The sequence below is a fragment of the Laccaria bicolor genome, genomic scaffold, assembly GCF_000143565.1.
Source record: "Laccaria bicolor S238N-H82 LACBIscaffold_33 genomic scaffold, whole genome shotgun sequence".
Taxonomy (NCBI): Eukaryota; Fungi; Basidiomycota; class Agaricomycetes; order Agaricales; family Hydnangiaceae; genus Laccaria; species Laccaria bicolor.
In genome coordinates, this window is record NW_001889904.1 from 519,697 (window position 1) to 540,046 (window position 20,350).

General features: G+C 49.1%; 5 protein-coding genes across 5 annotated transcripts; 1 reads left to right on the plus strand and 4 right to left on the minus strand.

The window, feature by feature from the left end:
• Nucleotides 1-3,468: 3,468 nt before the first annotated feature.
• Nucleotides 3,469-5,778, minus strand: LACBIDRAFT_331418 (uncharacterized protein; the record flags this gene model as incomplete). The annotated part of the gene is made up of 9 exons (XM_001885782.1): nt 3,469-3,795; nt 3,922-3,967; nt 4,088-4,196; nt 4,315-4,405; nt 4,524-4,620; nt 4,897-5,074; nt 5,226-5,308; nt 5,360-5,584; nt 5,699-5,778. The coding sequence occupies 9 exons, from the start codon at nt 5,776-5,778 to the stop codon at nt 3,469-3,471; spliced, it is 1,236 nt and encodes a 411-aa protein (XP_001885817.1).
• Nucleotides 5,779-9,659: 3,881 nt separating this feature from the next.
• CPD16201 (chromosome condensation complex protein) lies at nt 9,660-14,045 on the minus strand (the record flags this gene model as incomplete). The annotated part of the gene is made up of 14 exons (XM_001885783.1): nt 9,660-9,905; nt 9,963-10,044; nt 10,101-10,525; nt 10,579-10,787; nt 10,828-11,080; nt 11,111-11,334; nt 11,389-11,461; nt 11,513-11,649; nt 11,703-11,818; nt 11,885-12,075; nt 12,132-12,479; nt 12,719-13,150; nt 13,209-13,596; nt 13,645-14,045. 14 exons carry the CDS (start codon nt 14,043-14,045, stop codon nt 9,660-9,662), a joined length of 3,525 nt encoding a protein of 1,174 aa, XP_001885818.1.
• A 1,078-nt stretch (nt 14,046-15,123) lies between these two features.
• LACBIDRAFT_307111 (uncharacterized protein) lies at nt 15,124-16,263 on the minus strand (the record flags this gene model as incomplete). Its single annotated transcript, XM_001885784.1, has 3 exons — nt 15,124-15,370; nt 15,426-15,590; nt 15,647-16,263. 3 exons carry the CDS (start codon nt 16,261-16,263, stop codon nt 15,124-15,126), a joined length of 1,029 nt encoding a protein of 342 aa, XP_001885819.1.
• A 1,271-nt stretch (nt 16,264-17,534) lies between these two features.
• On the plus strand, nt 17,535-17,801 carry LACBIDRAFT_307112 (uncharacterized protein; the record flags this gene model as incomplete). Its single annotated transcript, XM_001885716.1, has 1 exon — nt 17,535-17,801. One exon carries the CDS (start codon nt 17,535-17,537, stop codon nt 17,799-17,801), a length of 267 nt encoding a protein of 88 aa, XP_001885751.1.
• Nucleotides 17,802-18,615: 814 nt separating this feature from the next.
• LACBIDRAFT_307113 (uncharacterized protein) lies at nt 18,616-19,477 on the minus strand (the record flags this gene model as incomplete). Its single annotated transcript, XM_001885785.1, has 2 exons — nt 18,616-18,738; nt 18,788-19,477. 2 exons carry the CDS (start codon nt 19,475-19,477, stop codon nt 18,616-18,618), a joined length of 813 nt encoding a protein of 270 aa, XP_001885820.1.
• Between the last annotated feature and the right edge of the window lie 873 nt (nt 19,478-20,350).

The following is a 20,350-nucleotide window of genomic DNA, read 5'->3' on the forward strand; positions in this document are numbered from 1 at the left end:
TTGCACTGTTGGCTGCATTGGTCTTATGAGAATCACCAGATTTAGTTCTTTGTTGAATCTCTTTGTATGCAAGTTCCCAAGTTTCATAGACAGTTCTGTTATACTTAGAAGCTCCAGTAAATTCAGAATGAGATAATAATGTTTTTTGATGCTCATAATATTTTGCAAGATAGTTTCCAATAGTGGTGGCTCCAGAAGCAATGTAAGCACCAGCCTGATCAATAGCAAGAGGAAGGTATGAGAGCTTCCTCACAATCTCACAAGCTTCAGTTTGAAACTCCATTGAAGATGGATCCAAGTAACTGGCTTTTAAAAGTAACTCAATAGAATCATTCTCTTCCATCTCAGCTACTTCAAGAGAATTCTCAGGTGAGGTTAAATTCCTCATGGTGGAGTTGCGACTAGTTATCAGAATGTTTCCCCCCCTTCCAGGTGGAAGATAAGCCTCCAGCTCAGCAGGTGATAGAACATCAGCATTGTCAAAGACCATCACATAGTTCTCTTTCAGCAAGCCAATCCAGTGAAGAGCAGATTCAGGTGAGCCATCCAGTCCACTAGACTGGGCTGCAGGAAGATTACAGATACCCTTGAGTGCCTGAGTGATGGTGCCAACTGAGGAAGCATCAATCCAGAAAACAGAAGAGAAGCTGAAGGCAATTGAAATTTCAGAAATAAGGGTTGCTTTTCTGATGATACTCACAAGCCAGACATTTCCTCAATGAACTTCAAGCAAATCTGAGTCTTTCCAATACCCCCCATTCCATACAACAGAAAGATCTTTCGTCTCTGAGCTGAGTCATTTGTGTTGGAAAAATGCCTCTCAAGTTTGGCGATGACTTGTGTGCGGCCTGTGAACCGATTGCTTGGATTCGGCACGAGGGGAATGACCCCATCGGACGTCTTCCTATTGCCATAATTGATGTGCATCTGCCCGAGATTCACGCTATCAGTTTGGTTCACCAGACATAACCATTCTAATCACAGAGTTGTCAATGAACGTGTTGTCGCGAGCAACAAAGTCGTGAGAACCCGCAAGAACGCCCGCTCCGCTCATGTTGAGATACTGGAGGTGGATAGGTTCAGGATGAGGGAAGGAAGGAAAGAAGAGCGCCCAAGACGTTAGGCACCCACCAACCATGCCACGAGGAACACGTGTTTTGGTCTATTTTTAGGTACCTTATGCCCGTTCCTGGACTTTCCTCTTCTTGATTTTGCCCTTCCATTGTGACCCTATTTCGAGGTAAGTGAGTTCGCCTTCGTTTCCTATATTCATACCTGTAAACCTTTTTCAAGGCCAGAGGTGCTGCGCGGTAGCTCAGCAGGTCGTGTTCAAGTGCCGATATATCGGCCCCGTCGAGTCCTCGTCTTGGCCGTTAAGTTGGTTAGAACGTCAAGTGAGTTCACATTCTTTCCTATTCTAAACCGGTGGTAGTGATCGACTGTTTTACATAGTTGGCTCTATAAAAGTCCTAGTGTATTCCCCGGACACCCACGTTTTCCTGCCTCCTCGCAAACTGACCGTCACAACCCTCCTCCGCGATTCTTTGCGTCCCAACCATTTTCAGCAGCGGCGTGTTGCCTCCTACCTCCCCATCTCAAATCCCCTCTACCTATTCTCGCTGCAGAACTCCACTACGTCGTTGTCCTTTAGCCGTCTTCCTGGATTAGAGTCGATCAATGGGAAGGCCAGCTAGGTACCACATGTGCATAGCCTCCTCGTTTCAGCGCGTTGTAAAAGCGACGGACCGGGGCTCTGTTAAGCGAGGTTCTCGTCGTTGGCCAATGTCCACGAGCGAGGGTGACTATTGAGCGTTGAGCGCTGAACGTTCACAGTACCCCAATCGCTCACCCGATTTCTCTTCGATCTTGTCTCTCCTGAAATCAGGGTCACGGTGACTCGCCAAAAGAAAGAGCTTGAAGTGTACCGAGCGGTGCAGAGGATTACGTTGATTCCATACACGCTGGACTGGCTCAGAGGTATTCTGGAGGAAGGGCGAATCGACGCCATTGAAAGGAGAAAGGAGGAGAGAGGCAACGGCTGGTCGAGTTCGATATGATACGATACGGCGTCCTGAATGGATGGGGGCGCCTCTATGGGTTTCAGGAACGCGATTGAGGAGTGTGCAGAGGTGGTATGGTGGGGTAGTGCTGTCGCAGGCAGAACGATAGAAGACTACCATGGAGGAACCTCAAGTGCGCGAGGCCGCAGTCAGTAGAGCGGTATAGGTGAGATATTGAAGACAATGTGATGGACATCCAACAACGCCACGACCCCCCTCCCAAATCCTAAAACGCCCAACCTCCTCACCCACCCAAGGAACCTCGTCGCCCCAATGGGTAATCACAATTGCTGCCTGTCCCTCTAAGACCACCACCCTCAGTCAAAGGGCTGTGAATCGACGTGCTGCGAATTCTTTTTCCGTCTCCGGAGTTCCTGGCGTGGACCAGGCTCGTGGGCCAAAGGACAAGAGGACCTCCTAGCACCGAGCAATTTTCCACTTTTCTGCTTCCCTCCTCCTCCTCTTCTCCTTCCCCCTCTCCGCCTCAGTCGGTTCGTTCGCAATCTCAACCTCGAATCCGAGCTCATCCTCCGCCACACGAATCTGACCCACCCTCTCACTCCCTCGAAATGGAACAAAACCCCCTCCAAAGCCTGTAACGAATGCCTCCTAAACCATCATACCCGGATGACTACGCATGAGCGGGCGTACGTGAGCCGTTGGTGTACGTTTTTGTGGGTTGTATTATTGGAGAAGAGGGAGACGATGACGTGGCAGGAGATAAGGGAGATAGGAGGGAGGGAGCTGGATATAAATGTATGCGCGAAAATACGGCTACACGGACTCGGAGGGAGAACCAAGTTGACGAAGAAATTGAACTGAGGGCCGCAGAGGGAGCTGCAGCCAAGTCCTAGGCCGAGAGTGAGGGACGGATTCAACACATGCTTACTATGGCAATGAAGAGTTGAACGAAGGAAATGCTTCATTACTACGCGAAGACCTCCTTCGCACAAGTAGTAGGCTTGTAGAGGCGCGGAATGGCGAGACAGAGCTGACTGACAAATGCGAGGTCGACACCTGAACGAGCTGCAGAGCTTGAACACACGAGCGTCATTACAGACGAATCGTCGCTTTACTCAGTATGGAGATATTCCAAGCGACTGCTTGTTTACCCGACGATAACTCTGGTGATAGGTCTGCCACGGTCGAGGGACACAATTTGAAAACAGAGGCTCTCCTAGTAAAGATGAAGGGGTATCTAGGAGATGAAATGGTAACGATGTTGAATCTATTCAGTATGTATGCCGAGTCCAATGTCAACGAGAGATATTTGCTTGTACTACGGGACGGAAATGGGGTAGTAGGGTGGTGTGTACGTAGCGGCGCGTGGAACGCCTGGAAGAAGTAAGAAAACAGTTGACCACGTAGAGGCAGTTGCAAATAGTAGAAGTCAGGGCGAGTCACAGATTCATAGGCGTTGATTCCAACCTTTGCTCAATTTGGGACATGGCCAAGGACGGAGTGGGTCGTCGATGAGAAGATTATTGAGCAGCTCTGAGCTTCGGTGGAAAAGGATAGCCGAACAACCACACGCTGGGCGCAACCTATCAGACGATCGATGTACATGAGGTTTGCCTGCGGCCACTGGCGAAGACCGAATCCACGAGCTTGGCACTTGTTGTCCCTCCTTCTTGAGTCGACGGACGAAGGGGTACAAGTTGTGCGAATCATGGTGGTGGACGAAAGACAGTGCGATCACTAGCTGGAGATTACACTGGTGTTGTGGAACTAGAACCTAAGTAACGAAGGAGGTCGGTCAGCCAGGCAAAAGATCAGATAGATGCAAGGTGACGAGGAATTCAAAAGCCGGGGAAGGGAGAACGGTACCGAATGAACAAGTAACGCAAGGCTGATGACTTACCGAAGGAGTTATCCCCACTCTACAGCTCTGGGACTCAAGCTTGCGCCTATGATCAGGCGGACGGCAGTGTCCGAATTACTCTATCTGAGAGATTTGCCGTGGCTGCTGGCGAGGTGATGCTGGATCCACGAGCTCTGTAGAGGCGGCTTAGGTAGGTGGATTCTACCATGGCAATATCCCCTTCGCGGGCCGATGCACGAAGGGGTGCAAATGGTGGACGCGAAAGACGATGCAATCATGGAGGTCGGCAAAGTTGGGTGTCGTGGAATCGGAACCTGAGTAAAAGACGAAGGCGGTCAGCCGAGCGCAAAAGGTCAAATGGATGCAAGGTGATAAGGGGATTCGGAAGCCAAAGCAGAGAGAAAAGCACAAAGGAGGGGGGAACTAACTCACTGAAGTCAAAAATGTCTATTCTCCACCCTTCCCAGCTCGAGGTTCCGATGAACGACGTGAAACAGGCGGACGACCATGGCCTGTGGAGCTTCTTGAGAGCGTATTGGCGTCGTCGAGCTTGGGCATGGTTAAAGACGCTAGCTAGGTCACTGCAATGGAAATGACGTTTAGGGTTGGGGCTGTCGACTACGGGGCTGGAGAAAACTAACTACCAAGGAGTCTCCTCTATCCGTATGCAGAGTTGTTACGAGCGGATAGCTAAGTCGGGCTTTGCAGATGGAAAGCAGAGCAAAAAGGATTGTGGGGCTGTTGCAGTGGCAATGTAAGCATCCAGAAGGTCATAAATTCAAGATTCTAATTGTCGTACCACTAGAAACCAGTGGTTCGCTTAAGATTGGGGGTCTTGTTGGCTGTAGAAGCATGAGGCTCGTGAACGACGTTGCCAAGACCAGAACTGGGAGGACATTATTAGTATATAGGAAGAGATCGACTCTACAAGGGGAAACTGCTGCAAGGTTTGTTGCAGCACAGAAGGGGATGACCAGGTAAGGTAGAAAGAATGCAATGGAAGGAGGAACTCACTCAGAAGCGATGCACTTTGGCATTCTTCCAATGAAGGCGAGAACCCATACGATAACTCTTCGCCTTTCAATCTCAACAGCTTCCAATTCGAGTGAACGTTGACGAAGGTGGCCTTTAGATTGCGTTTCCATTGCGGGCAGCAGCGGGAGGTCAGGTAGGGATGTCCAGGCGACAGCAGCTGAACGATGCAGAGGTAAAACATTGGTGACTCGTGATGAAAACCTGTTTGATGAGGGAGGTTCGGAGGCTCGGCTTGAACCACGGGTGTTTCGAGGTTGAAAGGACCCTTGGAATCCCAGTGACGGCGGCTGAACAACGACAACACCGACGATTCCTCAGTGGCGGAGTAGAGTCTTTGTACGCGTGTGATTCTTCCTGATTCACCCTTTGAGCCCATAGCTTTCGTGAAAACCTCTACGCAGCATCAGAATCACAGCCATTAGAATAAGAAAACGACACGTACCCCTCAAATCCCCGCCAGACGCCTCTGTCTAAACCCACTCCACTTTTAACGAGTCTCCGGCGGGAGCGTAAACGCGCTGGGGGGATTGTATCGGCCAGACATCGTGGCACAGTATCAACTCGCATAATCGGATTCGGGACCTTGTTGGCCGCTAGGTTGGCTAGAAACGAGAAAATTGGAGTGTATGCAGCACCGGTTTGAGTAGGACGTGAGGAGATCGGGGCACTGCATGCAGCCCAGCATCGCCCAAACTTTCAAAGGAAATGGATTATGGCACCCCAGAAAGCTGCTGCAGCCTTGTCAAGAATATCGCACGACAGAAGCAATTCTCGCACTCACCACCTCGCTCGTCGTGTACCTCTTCCGCTTGACGTTTTCTTCAACTTCACCCAACCCCTGATATCGGCCACGTCGAGCATGGGTTTGGGAGTTAGTCGCCATCGTTTCTGTGGTTACCGTGCGCGGGAAGCCATTCCACAGGATGTCGCATAAGGGGGCGTAATTCGTGCACTAGGGTCTGATGCCTGGCGGCCGAGAACCCGCCATTCCGTGTATGTGCGTCGGTATGAAGTATTCGTGTTCACGAATTTCTTCTATTTATGTAAATATTTGCTGTATTTAAATACCTTCGTCCGTTCTCTATCTTTCACAAGACGCTAAAGTTATGTCATTCAGCGAACACTGCTTTCTTACCGTTCGCCGCCATCCTCTTTTATATTCTGTCCTCGACGCTGGACGACGATGGCTTCTTCAATCACTGCCGTTTCGCCCACCCGTCGTTCGCCTTCGCCAATCGTTGTGCCTGCTTACAGGCAGAGCCTCCTCTCAACCCACAGCAGCATGCTGTCATCGTCAGCTACATCTTACAAGACCGCCCCCGTCTCTGCCGCTGCCTCGCGCCAATCTCTTCCGCTGTCTACGACGTCCACTGCGTCGTCTCCTCACACCATCACTAACCGAGATGGTGACGACAGCACCAACAATGACCCAACTCAGATTATCATGGTGACCAGTGAGGTGGAGGTAGAAACCGGGCCTGCTGGTCAAGATAGCTATTTTACTAACGACGGTGACAAAGTCGGTGACGACGGAAACGGTGCAACCAAGCATCATCCACATCTTCTCGATTGACAGCAAGGTCATCCACATTCGACACTACCCTCCACAGGGCCTCAACCGATACGAAAGGCTCACTTCCAACTCTTCGTTATGCCTCTCCCCCCACCGCCGCCGGCGAATCATCATCAAAATCAGCAGCATACGATCCGTACCTCCAGCCTCCGGTCGCCATCATACCCATGCGTCCAACTCGTCGAAACACAACAGGCTCAAGCCCCGTTGCAGCCAGTTTCAAGCGCGGTCACCATCAGACACACACGAGGCAATATGGGTCGTCGTCGCATTCCCCAGAGGATGCGTCGTATATCGGTGAAGTGGGGATTGAGCTGGCGTCTGATATTGAGATTGCTGCGGAGCAGATTAGGAGGGAGAGGATGGAGAAGAGGGCGAAGCAGCAGCTGCAACAAGAAGTGGAGGCGGCGCTTACCCGTGCTGAGACGAGGCCCAAGTCTGAGCAGGATATGCCGCTTGTGGGCAACCTTATTGGGGAGGATCATGTCAATTATGTGTTGATGTATAATATGTTGACGGGTATACGTATCGGGGTGGGTTTTCTTTTTTTCTTTATTCATGATACACGCTGAATGAAGTCGTGTAGGTGTCTCGATGTCAAGCTAAAATAAAACGACCACTGACGATAGAAGACTTTACCGCGCGTCACAAGTTTTCATTCGATATCGTCGGAAACGAGCTGACTCCGTCTGCAAAATACGATTTCAAGTTCAAGGATTACGCGCCTTGGGTGTTTCGGACACTAAGGGAAGACATATTCCATCTGGACCCCGCAGACTACCTCCTCTCCCTCACCGCAAAATACATCTTATCCGAACTTGGGTCCCCCGGAAAATCGGGCTCGTTCTTTTATTTTTCGAGGGACTATAGGTTCATAATCAAAACCATCCGACACTCTGAACATAAATTCCTCTTGTCCATCCTACCCCAATACTTTGACCACGTCAAAGAAAACCCACATACGCTCTTGAGTCGATTCTAAGGCCTACACCGCGTCAAACTTCCCCGGGGCAAGAAATCCATTTCGTCATCATGAACAACCTTTTCCCGCCCCATAAAGACATCCACGAGACGTATGATTTAAAGGGGAGTACGGTGGGTCGTGAGTACCCCGAAGATAAAGCTGCACGGAACCCCCGGGCGGTGCTGAAAGATTTGAATTGGATAAAGAGGGGGAAGGCGTTGGATTTGGGACCGGAGAAAAGGGCGTTGTTGACGGAACAACTTAGGCGGGACGCAGAGTTTTTGAGGGGGGTGAATATTATGGATTATAGTCTGCTTGTGGGGATACATAATATGCAGAGGGGGAATAGGGATAATGTTAGGAGGAATATGTTGAAGGTTTTTTCGGTGGGTTTTCTCTTCTTTCTTTCTCCTTAACGATATTGGGCTCACCCATCCGTTATGTGTAGCCGGACCTACCCAACTCTCTAGGCCGCTCAAAAACCATGTCGGGCGGCCATAAATCCCCCGAAGCCATCGCTATGCGTCGGGCCATGCGTTCGTCCGATCCAAAGCGCCTAGGCAAACATACCATTCGACTTCCAGAAGAAGATATTGGGGATCGACTGCAACTGATATTCTATCAAGACGAAGGAGGGTTGAGGGCGACGGATGAGGGGAATGAAGGGCTGGATGTGATTTATTATCTTGGGGTTATTGATATTTTGACGCCTTATTCGCTTGTGAAGAGGGTTGAGCATTTGTGGAAGGGGTTGAAAGCTGATCGGGTGAGTTTCTTCCCTTGGGAAAAAAGAAGAATGTTGATGTTGATGTTTTTTTGGGATATAGCATAAGATTAGCCCGGTTCCGCCTGGGGAATATGCGGAACGGTTCTTTGATTTTATGAAGGCTATTATGAGGGGTGGTGAGGGGGGTGCGAGGTTTGAGGCTGAATAGACGCGGTTGCTACCTTGCACGCCATCGATTATCTCCTCGCCGGCCCAGCTCTTGTACCCTCCTTCCCTGAACCGTTGATGCGGTTCTCGTCCTCCGCCTCCGCCTCTTACGCCGTCGTTTATCTCCCTCCTCTATCACCCGCCAGCCTTGTACCTCCCTAAGCCGTTCGTTCGTTCATACGGCAAGCCACCATCCGCTACCGCGGTCCCTCCCGTCCTTCTCCACCTACCCACGCATCCCTACCTCCAAACCACACCATTGCTGGAAGTTGGAAGAAGACCCACCTCAAGAAAAGAGACCCCTGCATCCTCTCATCCATCATCCACATCCATATACTGTATCAAACGACGCATCCCACACCCAGACCTCACTCACTCACTCAAACTCAAATCACGCTAGCATAAGCAATACCCGGCTCATAAATTCCATCATTCATTATCACTCAATTTAACTATCTCTCCACCACCACCACGCTCATTTGATCGATCTCTCTCACTCAGTATACCTTTTTCTTTTCCTTTCGAACGCGTATCTTTTTTGTATCTATATACGATTTGTCTCTCTCTCTGACTCTCTGGACTTTCTCTCGATCGTAGAGCTATTGGCGTTCTCTTCGCCCTCACTGTCCTTTTTTTCATAGCTTATCTCCACATATAGCGAACTATGGTTTCTTTTAAAGCCACGACACTCATTTCATTCATTCGTCTTCTACGATACAAACTGCACTTACATGCTTCTCCCCACTTCCATGGCCAAATTCGACATTCAGAATCAACATGCCTCCTTCCTTGGGTTGGCTCGAGCAATCCGTCCCCGGATTTTGCCAATAGATCTACATATGCCATTAAATACTGGTTTTTACTACGATACAATATGTCATACAGAAAAGATCCCAGTCGTTCATGGTAATAAATTATACAAAAATCGAACAGCGCAATTTACTCCGACTCTTCCTCGGCTTGAACAGGTTTCTTCCGGGTAGCTATTGAAGTTACTGATCAGTCCATGGGTACCGGCAAAACAATGAAAGGGCTATGGCGTACTTCGTTTTGAGGCCCGTTTCTTCGCAGCTTTCTTCTCTACACGCTTTTCGAGCGCTTGGTCTTCCTCTCCTTGGTTCTTGTGTTCTTCCAGAAGCTAAGTAATCATCGACGGTCAGCGACGTTACGAACAACATGCGATCAGAACATACATGCTCGAACTCATTGAGTTCATTATCCGGCTTATCCTTGGATTTATTAGAACGTGCCTGTAGAAAAAGAGGTAAGCGTCATAACCCTGAAAACTGCTCGAAAGACCGTACCTTTGCCAGAATCTCTGTAAACTTTTCATACACCTGAGGTTCATGTAGTTTATCCCGATAGAACTGAAAGCCCTCGATCAGCTTCTTGACTGATCGCTCCGACTTGAATGGGAGGAGGGAAAGACAGAAGGCGATGTCGCGCCATTGACGAGGATCTTCGCTGAGCCTGAAACGCTGGCATAGCTTCTCGACGATGTTCTCTGCTTGTTTTTCCTAGGGTACGTGATGGTAAGGCACTGCATATCAAGACAGCCAGCTCGAGAAACGGACCTTTTCGATAAAGGTGAAGATGTATTGGAGTGTACTCCTGAAAGTCTTTTCGTCAACGGCATGATCACCCGTCGACAAATGGCTGATCACTATCCAAACAAAATCAGTATCCCATAGTGAGCGTCAGACGAAAAAAACTTACCATCAGGGAGGTTATTGTAGATCGCGTTCTCCTTCGTAGACAGCTCGCTAAAGAACAGCTTCGCCAGATCCGCAATACGTGCATCTTCATCTTCAACGCACTTGGCCATCTCCCCAAGCTGGCCTTTCACCTTGATCATCCCGTTCAAGATCAAATGCGTCAAAACCATGAGCGTATTCTTCTTGACGATGATGCTGCCGTCCGAAAGGCCCTTGTACAGCTCGTTACTGTTCTCGTCGATGATGTTGCTAAAGGACACGGCGACATCGCCCAACGCGATGACGATGTTACTCCGGATGTTAGCGTCTTTGGACGTTTCGAGGATTTTGAATAATAGCCGGTGGTTCTGGTCGCAGAATTGTGAACTGACACAGAGGAACTTGCTGAATAATAGCGTTGCAGCTGCTCGCAGTGTCGGGCTCTGCAAACAAGATTGAGGTTAGCCAGAAATGCGTACTAGAACAGTGCACGAACCTTGAATTTGTGGGGGCTACCACAAATATGGACGACCATGGGGCCGTACATCGCCAAAAGAGAGTCAGTGCCGTAGAGCATCTCCGTTTCACGAACACCTGCGACGCGGTCTCCAATCTCGTCCTCTGCATTACCAGCAACTTGATCAAGCTCCTCGCCATCCTTGGAGGCTTTATCAGTGCCTTTTGCTTTTGCTGCCAACTTTTCGGCTGCATACATGAATGGTTACTTGACGAAATCATATAGGACGAATAAGACACCTACCAGCTTGTTTTTCGTCCTTCTGGCGCTTCCACTCCCGCTCAACAAGTTCCAGGAACACAATCTGCTTGATAGCCACATGTCCCACAATGAAAAGAAGCTGGCTCAGCTCAAAAGCATCGCCGACATCCTTCTCCTTATCACCCTGTTGCGTTCCTGGAGTCGAGTCCTGCGTGGCCGTTTCCAATGAGTTTTGGGTAACGTCTCCTGGGTGGTCTTCAGCCATAGCATCAGGGTCCGTCTCTGGCGTCTCGTTATTGGCTTTAGGAACAGCAGGTTTGGGAGCACGAGGGGTGAAAGCTTTGATAGTGAATTTCTTGATGAGCTCATTGCAGAACACGTCTGGATGCTCGCCAAGCGCATATACGGTGTTGATAACCTGCTCGGCGAACCCGAACCATTCTCGAGATCGACAGGGATGGTTGACGGCATCTTGGAGTTTGCGGAAGATGGGGTTGGTCATCTCGATGCGCATGGTTTTGTCGAGGAGGGAACCTGTCATGGTGTTAGTCAAATCCATGCATCCCCTTGACTCTACACCAGACATACCTTTGACCTTCTTAGCACTCCCGTTCAATCGCTGCAAGGCCACACAGGTGTATCGAGCCAAGGTAAGATCAGCCTTATAGTTCGCATTAGCTCATACCGAATAAGATTGACAAAAAGATTTCACCTTGCCCAACGATCCCAAACCCACTTTGAGTAAAGTGTCAACGCGATCACTCAGGACGCTGCGTCTTCCCAAGGCAAGCATGCCCAAGATGATGATGGCTCCACGACGCTGCTGGCTCGGAATGTTTTGTTTAGAACCTGTATGACGGAATGTAAGGATAAAGAAGCGCCATATTGCAAAGTGGACATACTATAAATCTGCCAAAGTTTGGAAATGACATCTTGATGAATTTGCTCCTCTTCACTCATAATACGCATCATCTCCTCCAGACTTGTTAGTTCGGCCAAAGTGGTCTCGTAGGTTCGCCTAGTGGAATGAAATTGTCGTAAGAACCTTCGTAAAAAAGAAGGGAAAGGGGAAGGGATGACGCACTCTACCAAATTCTTCGCGATACGGCTGACTTGCTCTTTCGGCTGCAGACCCTCGATGGCTTCAAAGTACAATCCGCGATAACAATCGAGCAGCTTCTGCCGAACACCTTTACCCTCCTTCGCCTCCTCCGCAGGCCCAGAATTGTTGTTATCCTTTACCCATATCAAATGGAGCATCTTCCTAATCCCAACCTACAAACGAACATAAGTTCCAAATCACTTCACCTCCAAAAAAAACCGAAACCAACCTTGGCACTCTCAAACTCATAATCATGCGCAACCTTGAAGAACTCAATAGCCTCAGCAACCTCCAGCTTATTCTTCGATCCTAGAAGCAACCCCATCGGCTCCATTGCACTCTCAATCTGACGAATAAACGCCAATCCCTCGACAAAGTATTTCTTGCGCAAATTCATCAGCTGAAGCTCTTGACCCTCCAGCCCGGCCAGGACGGCTTGTTCCTCGGTAACGGCAGCCACGTTCAATTGAGATTTGCGGGGTTTGAGCTTTGAATGTTTCTTTTTCTTCTTGGGCTTTTTCTTGGGCGTGGCGTTCTCGTCGTCGTCGTCCACGGCCATTTTCGCGTCGTCCTCGTCCTCGTCTTCCTCGTCGCTCTCTTCGTCTTCATCTTCGTTCTCTTCTAGTTCGGTATCTACATCCATCGAATCTTCTTTCTTGGCCTTTGTCCTAGTAAAAGAGAACCGTCAGTTTAATCCACACACAAACTGCATATGAATCACTTTTTCGATTTCTTCCTCTTTCTTCCAGATTCACCCTCCTCCCCTTCACCCTCCTCTTCTTCGTCCTCCTCCTCCTCCCCCTCCGGCTTCTCAACCGCATTCCCAATCTTCCCCTCAATCTTCTCCAACTCCTTACAAACATCCTGATACTCCGCCTGCCACACATCAAGCTGCAACATACCCCCATGCGTGCGATACGGGTGCGTCTCCAACAGCTTCACCAAAAGTGCCGCAGCCGTCTTCCTCACCGTCGCACCCTTATCCGCCAGCGCAGCAATGGCAGCACCCGTAATCGCCAAGCGCTGTTTAGGAAACTTGGGCTTCAAGTCGCACATTTTTGCGAGAACTTGGAGGAGCTTCGTGCGCACGTATGAGGAGATGTCGAGCGTGCGTTCGAGGAGAAGGTCGAAGAGTCCGCTTATTTGCTTTTGGGCGGTTTTAGAGTTGTCGTTGTCTGTGCTTGTGTTTGAGAGCTCGGTGATGATGGAGCCGATGACTTCAACTAGGGCTTGGCGCATTGGGTACGACTGGTGCGTAGGATAGGTACTCGTCAGGTGGTGAACATCAGGAAGAAGCAAGACGAACCTCGGAATCTAGCTGGTCTAGAAGGAGGCTGAGTTGTTTGAGTATTGCGCGTGGAGCGAGTTCTGCGAATTTGACGAGGAACCTCGCGAATGCACGAGGGCCTTTGCTATCTTGCGCGTTGAAAGTCTTGCCCGCGATGTCGCGGAGGATTTCGTCCCCGACTTGAGCATGGTCGTACTCCCCAGCGAGGACGGTGAGGCACTCTGCCATGGGCTCGGAGAGGTGTTCGAAGAATGTAAGAAATTGGATGATGTTGATGTGAACAGCAAAAGATTGACCATGGTGTTTCACGGAGAGACAGATGACCTTGTAGACCCAGAGCTTGATATCTGACTTTTTCATGTATTGTTCGTTTTCAGCGACGTGATATGCGGGTCTTGTAATGGTTCTACAGTTATGTTAGAAGATAAACGAACAACAGAAAATAGCAACGCACTTGATAAAGTCTTCCCTTTCAGCAGTCGTCGTCCAAATACGTTGCGTCTGAAGACGCAGAACTTTGACAATCAGCCCAAGTGTCGCAGGGATCTGGTCCTGCCAAGTCCACGCCTCATTCTTCTTGCTCGCAGCTCCACGACCTGCCCCTCTCCCCGCTCCAGCCTTCCCTCCCCTCCCTCTCCTGCCCTTGGTAGCCGCTGCTGGGGGTGGCGCATCGCCATCCTCAGTGGCCTTGACCTTCTCAGCCGCCGTAACGAACCATTGCAGCAAAAACGCGTACAACTCCAACGGCGTTTTATGCGCCATGTACGATTGCTGATCTCCCAACTCCACATCACGCATAGTAGCCTCTAATTCCGCTAAGAGGCCAGAGGAAATGGAGTCGAGAAGCTTGCTCATAACGGAGCCAGAGACCGCGTCTGCGTGTTTAAGCAGACACCTATAGATGTCAAAGACCTGTTCATCCGTAATTGCGCTGCTGGAGTCGGCAACAGCCTCCACGGCAGCTACCAAATCGTCAGATTTTTGAGTGGGATTGGAAATGAGATATTCACCTTCAAGAAGCCGCTCCGGATCCTCTGTTGTGAGATCATAGTCGTGTGGTATGTCGTAACTATCGAGCTCTTGAAGAGCCTCTACCTCTATTCATAAATCGAAACTGCTGATCATCGTGGTCGACGTTGAGTACAAGTTGAACGCGTCGCGTCAGTCACGTACACATATCAATGTGTATCACGCCTGGTTACGTGACCCGGGTTACGTCACGTGTCCTCTGGCAACCCTCCCTTTTGGCGCGCGCCGTCACCTCCGTCACGCGGCTGGTAACCTCTCTCCGGCTATCCGTGTTCGCGGAGTCCTCGATAGCGTAGATAGCGTCACACGAATGAATCCTCTTTTCCCGCTCTCTCCCCGTTCCCCTCTGATCCCTGTCTCCCCTCCTCCTCTTTGGGATCACCGGTCTGCTCTCGCCCTCAGGCATCCCTGAACTCCCACCTGGGTTGTTTGGACCTCAGTCCCCCTCTCCGTTCAGTCCCTGTGTCGACCCCCTCATCTGTTCAAGCGAGGTGAACCCGATCGAGGAAACCTCGCATCCCGAATGTGGAAACCGCCATTGCGGGTCCCGCTTTTCCCTCGAAAACGGGATCCTCAAATGCGACTTCAACAACAGCAGGTAACGTTTGTCTATGATATATCCTGTTTACAAGGCCTTATCCGAATCGCGTCTAGTCGTCTTCTTGTCTTCGAGGTTATGGCCGGATGATTGTTCAAGTCTAGTATCTCCATATGATGTACACCATGAGCCTCGTCTGATGAGTTGCAAGGCGGTAAAGTTTGCAACACAACGATATGGATGATCATGAAGTCATAATAAAAGACAATGCGATATTCGGCTGCTCTACTTGGGCAAGCCCTGAAATATACATCTATAATAAATGTTAAACGGTACAATGTCGAGTAGATAATGTTCGATCCGAGATCAAATATAAAATGGTATACCGTACACCACCGGAGCTGCTCCGGTCAGGTACTTCAGCTTGCATGAATCCCGCGACTGTGCCACAGAAGCCACCAGAGATAGAGAAGGAGAAGCGTGGGATTCCTTGCCGGGTTCGTTCCATTTGCTATCATCCGCAGGAGTCAAACGCAACTTGTCAAAGACGGATTGAGAGAACTTGTCAATGTCCTTGTCCGTGATGTCCCACAAGTTCGCGACGAGCGTAGGACTGATAAAAGATGGCATTAATGGTAAGTGAAGCGGGGGACAGTTCGAACACGTACCACCCAGCGAGCATGTAATTGTAAGGTGTTCCCGTCCTATCAAAGTCACCCAACTCCCGGAGAGCACCCGACGAACGACCCCAAAGCATAGTTGCAGCGCATTTCGGAAGGCTGCGAATCCTATGAGATCGGATATACTGTTCTCCACCTCCATGGCCAAAGTAACTACCATAGAACCATTCATATCAGTAACATTTGAACGAACAAGAAAGAATACTTACACAACCAAGTCCTGCGTCTTCAGCGCATTCACAAACTGCTGCTCACTAACAGCCTGGCCAATCACACCATCCCACCCAGCTTTCTTCATCCCATGAGCCCAATCCCGGAATCGACCTTCAGTTCGAGCTAGATCGCCACTGGGATTCAAGATGAAGTATCCTTTTCGAGGATCAATGACCGCTCCAGTGATTAATTCGTCCTCCACAAGCTCGCCCTGTCTTTTCCACTTTGCGAATGCAAGCCTGTCGTACAAGAACTCGATGTTCGGGATTCGACTGACACTTCGCCCCCTCAGAATCGGTATGCTCTCCCAGGGTATCCCTTGAACATTCTTGTCAAGGACCAAGAACAAGTGTTCGTCCTGATCCTTCGCCAATGAAGTGGTCGACTTTCCTGTAATTGTCTTCTTCCACTGCCGAAGTTTCGCCGCGTGTTCTTCCAACACAGCCCGAAGGTCTACCACCAGCTGAGCGATATCGACTTCTGCAATAGCGACTGGAACGCCATGGAACGAGTAGAGGTCCAGGATGAAGTAGATGAGATCCTCGAGCTCTTCATCTTTGCACTTCGGTGACAATGTGGAGAAACACTTGAGAATCAGATCGTCGAGCGTCATTTGACTGGGTGCCTGTGCCTGCGATGCAGTTTTCTTGTGGTTTCCCGCCCGCTGCTTAGTGTGGCGGGAAATAGCCCCGTACCCTAATTCTCCCAAGCAAATTTACTTGGGCCTCAAAGAGGCCCTAATTTGCACCCTAAATTTCGGCAAATTTGCAGGCAGGGGTCCGGGGGCGCAGCTCCCGGGAGCCCAGGCTAATTTGCGCAAATTAGCCCCGCAAAATAGGGCAAATTAGCTAATTCACGCAAATTAGGGTCTGCTTGACCAACTTTTTTGTTATGTGCACAAGTAACTGCACGGGGGGATCAACGATGGCGAGGAGGGAACTTATTTACTGATGACTACTTGCGTGCTGTTTGAGTCTAAAGAATTTCTTTAGGTGCACATTTGACGGCGGGCGTATGGAACGACTTTCAAAGTAGGTTTTACGTAGTGTTGCCGAAGTTCAGTCCCGAACTGACAGTTCGGACCAAACTGGCAGAACTGAACTGACGGTTCGGTTACAGTTCTGGTTCCTGTTCGGGCTGGGGGTGTCGGTTCCAGTTCACGGTTCAGCCCTTTGGAAATTTTTGAGAACTGGGTTCGGACCCGTTCGAACTGAACTGAACATGTATATGTCTTGTATATTTTATCGACGAATTTTTGGGCTGTTTCGGAGATTCAATGTGTGCCGGCTAATGCCATATCATCAAACCTTCATCATGATGTCAACGCAACATTCTCACCGACTATAGCGCCTTGAAAGGGAAAGCCCCGGCTCAACGAGTTGGGATAAAGTGCGTCAAGATCCTCTCAAAAAACGTTAGGGTGGCTGAGGAAAATAACCAATTCCCTGGGGATCTATAATCCTGCTTCAACATCACCATTTGTCGTGCTGATTTCCACCTTATAGGTTTGTCAAGGTCTCGTTGCCATCTTTATATCCACACAATGGTATCTGTCCAACACGCGTGCATGGTGAGTTGAAGATTCTGGCATCCAGAACGACAAACTATAACTTTCCCTGTCCAACGTCCCTTCCAACACTTCTGCGGCTCCTTCTCCTGTCCGCGTCGTCTCTGCACAGTTGGGTAGCACAACCTGTGGACAGCCTACTCTTATTGAGGCTGAACATTGATTTCTATCATTCTAGAAGGCGTTGTCTACTCACAAAGGTAAGTTAGTTATTCTCATTCACGACGACGAGCTCTTTCTCCCCGCTTAGCCGACATCTTTCCCCTACTTCCCGAAGTTCCTGTACCGCCATTGCCAGCTCCATCCGCCAACTTGCCATGTCATCGACGTTGCGTCCAGCCACGTCATTTTCTCGTGAGCATGATCGTCGAGGATGCCGTTGTCCGGACTCAAGTGCACGCGACTTGTTGCCGAAGCTAATCATTGATTTCGTGGGATTGACAGCTAGAGACCCCCCTCGTAGATACGTGGTCATTATCAATAACAAAAATGAAGGCTTACTGGTTACCTGCTGTACGAGGCCATTATTATTGTCCATAAGAATAAAAGCAAACCGTCGTCCTTGCCAACCGCCGTGTTCGTGAGGTTGCACAATGTTGGATTTGAGATGAAGTCCCAGGGAAAGGTCAGCGATGAAAGTTGACTGGCGTGTGTGCGCGCTTACTGTCATTGGCTCCTCTGTAGCTTCTGAACGAGCTTTTTCGAGTGTGTACTTAATAATCGCATGGAGCCACTTCTTTTTGGCTGGGTGCAAATTTTCAAGCACACTTACAAAACGCGCCTTCTCGACGCTTCAATTGAGGCTGATGCTCAGCCAGAATGTAGCTATATTAGTAGTTGCTAGAGTGCATAATCCCCCTTATGGAGACAAATTACCATTTTTTCCCGCCAGTTCGGCAGTTCAAACTGAGAACTGAACGGAACTGAACAGGAAAGAACGGTTCTTACCGGTTCAGTCCTGTTCAGTCCTCAGTTCTGCTCAGAGGTTGTCAGTCCAGTTCTCGGTTCTCGAAAAGTGCCAAAGAACTGAACTGAACTGAACTTTGGCAACACTAGTTTTACGTGATTGAGTTTGTGGGTCAGATGGAGCAAAATCCTTCATATATCGTGAACCAAGGTACGACTTCACATATATTGAAGTCTGTCTAGGAGAGACTAGCAAAATCCCGAGTTACTCGAATTCACAAACGTCGCTCAAAATCGACCTCGACGAAGCCATTAGCATGCCCATTAACAGAAAATGACGCCGAAACCTGCCGTTGTTCTCTCACCCAAGACCTCGCTAATTTGCCCTAATTTGCATGCTGGTTTTGGGCTTGTAGCTTTGATCAGCAAATTAGCGCAAATTTGCAGGGCAAATTTGCACCTGCAAATTACAAGAGCCTAATTCCCGCCACACTACCGGCGCTGCTTCGTTTTCTTGTCCTTGACATGAAGGCTTCGCTGAAAGATCTTGTCAAATTGTGCCCGGAGATCCGAAATCATCTCTGGAGTTGTGTCCGACCATGGACTAAGGATTGTCTGATATACATTGTTAATACATGTCAGTCAAAAGACAGAACCCACTAACCTTGAACGCTCCCAACCAGCAAAACTCGATGTTTTCAAGCAGCTCGCGTAACCTCGTATCCAGATCACCCCGTAGCTTCCACCAATTCACGCGAGCCTCTTTGTCATCGGATTTGATGTTGACGGCTGTCTTGGTACCCTCGTCACTCAACCTTACGATCTCGCGCAACTCGCCAATAGCATCGTCGAATCCCAAATGGTCTTCCTCGTCGTCATCTCCATTATCTCTCCTTCCTTTCAGAGGCACGCAGAATACAAGTGGTTGGTTTCCTTCGACTCCGCCTTCTCGTCGTGAGATGAACAACGCGCTCTTATCGTCTGTGATATTAATGTTGATTACAATCCAGTTCTCGGGAAGGTCCCCCGTCTCCGAGGTCGAAAGAGATTGAACGTCAAGGCGTTGTGAGCGATATTTTTCTCGGATAGAGGTCCAGTAAGCTTGAATCAAAGTCTCTTCTCGCAAGGCACTGTCTTCTGCATCATCATCATCGGACTCCAGATCGACGTTGAATCTTCCAGGGCGTTCTATCTTTGGCCGAGGACGAGGTGTCCCATCCGAGGTGATAAGTGGCCACTGGAGGTCGTCGGACATCTGAAGTGCGGAAAATTTGTGTTCAATGGATTCCAACATCTCCCTCCGCAGAGTGATTGCAGTCGAAACATCTGTGGAACCATCAGTATCCCCAATCATGCGTATTACACCTGATACTGCCAGTACTATGTATCAGGTATAGTCTATTGACTAAGTCTACCTATGCATCACAGCAGTCAATTGACCAACCTTCCTAATCAGGAAGGTAGCCTTGCTGAGCTCCCTAGAGCCAGCCTTGGTGCTCACTGATTCCCACGGCTTGCTCACTGTTTTCAGGGTCCAAAAGCGCACTTCCAAATGTGGTTGTTTTCAGGGTCCAGGGCACATTGCCAAATATGGAAATGTGTGCTTATCTAAAGGAAAAATAGCAATAAAATAGCAGAAAAATCAGAAAAAAATGGGGGATGGTGGTTATGATGGTAGGTTGTTTTCAGGGTCCAGGGGATGTCCAAATATGGCAATCTATCCAAACATGGCCAGAAAATACCCGAAAAATCAGGAAAAATTGGGGGATGGGGTGATGATGTTAGGTTGTTTTCAGGGTCCAGGGGCTATGTCAAAATATGGTAATCTATCCAAAAATAGCCAGAAAATACCCGAAAAATCAGGAAAAATTGGAGGATGGTGATGATGATGTTGGGTTGTTTTCAGGGTCCAGGGTCTATCCAAATATAGTAATCTATCTAAAAATACTCAAAAAATTAGGAAAAATTGGGGGATGGTGGTGATGATGTTGGGTTGTTTTCAGGGTTCAGGGTCTAGTTCCAAATATGGTAATCTATCCAATGATAGCCAGATAATCACCAAAAAAATCAGAAAAAAATACAAATGGTTCCCACTGTTGATGATGATGTTCAGGGTACAGGGCAACATCCAAATAAGGAAACTTCTTTGTTTCTGATGAAAAATAACCAGAATATCAGAAAAAAGCCAGAAAAATGTAAATGTGTAAGGGATGTCAGCACTACTTTC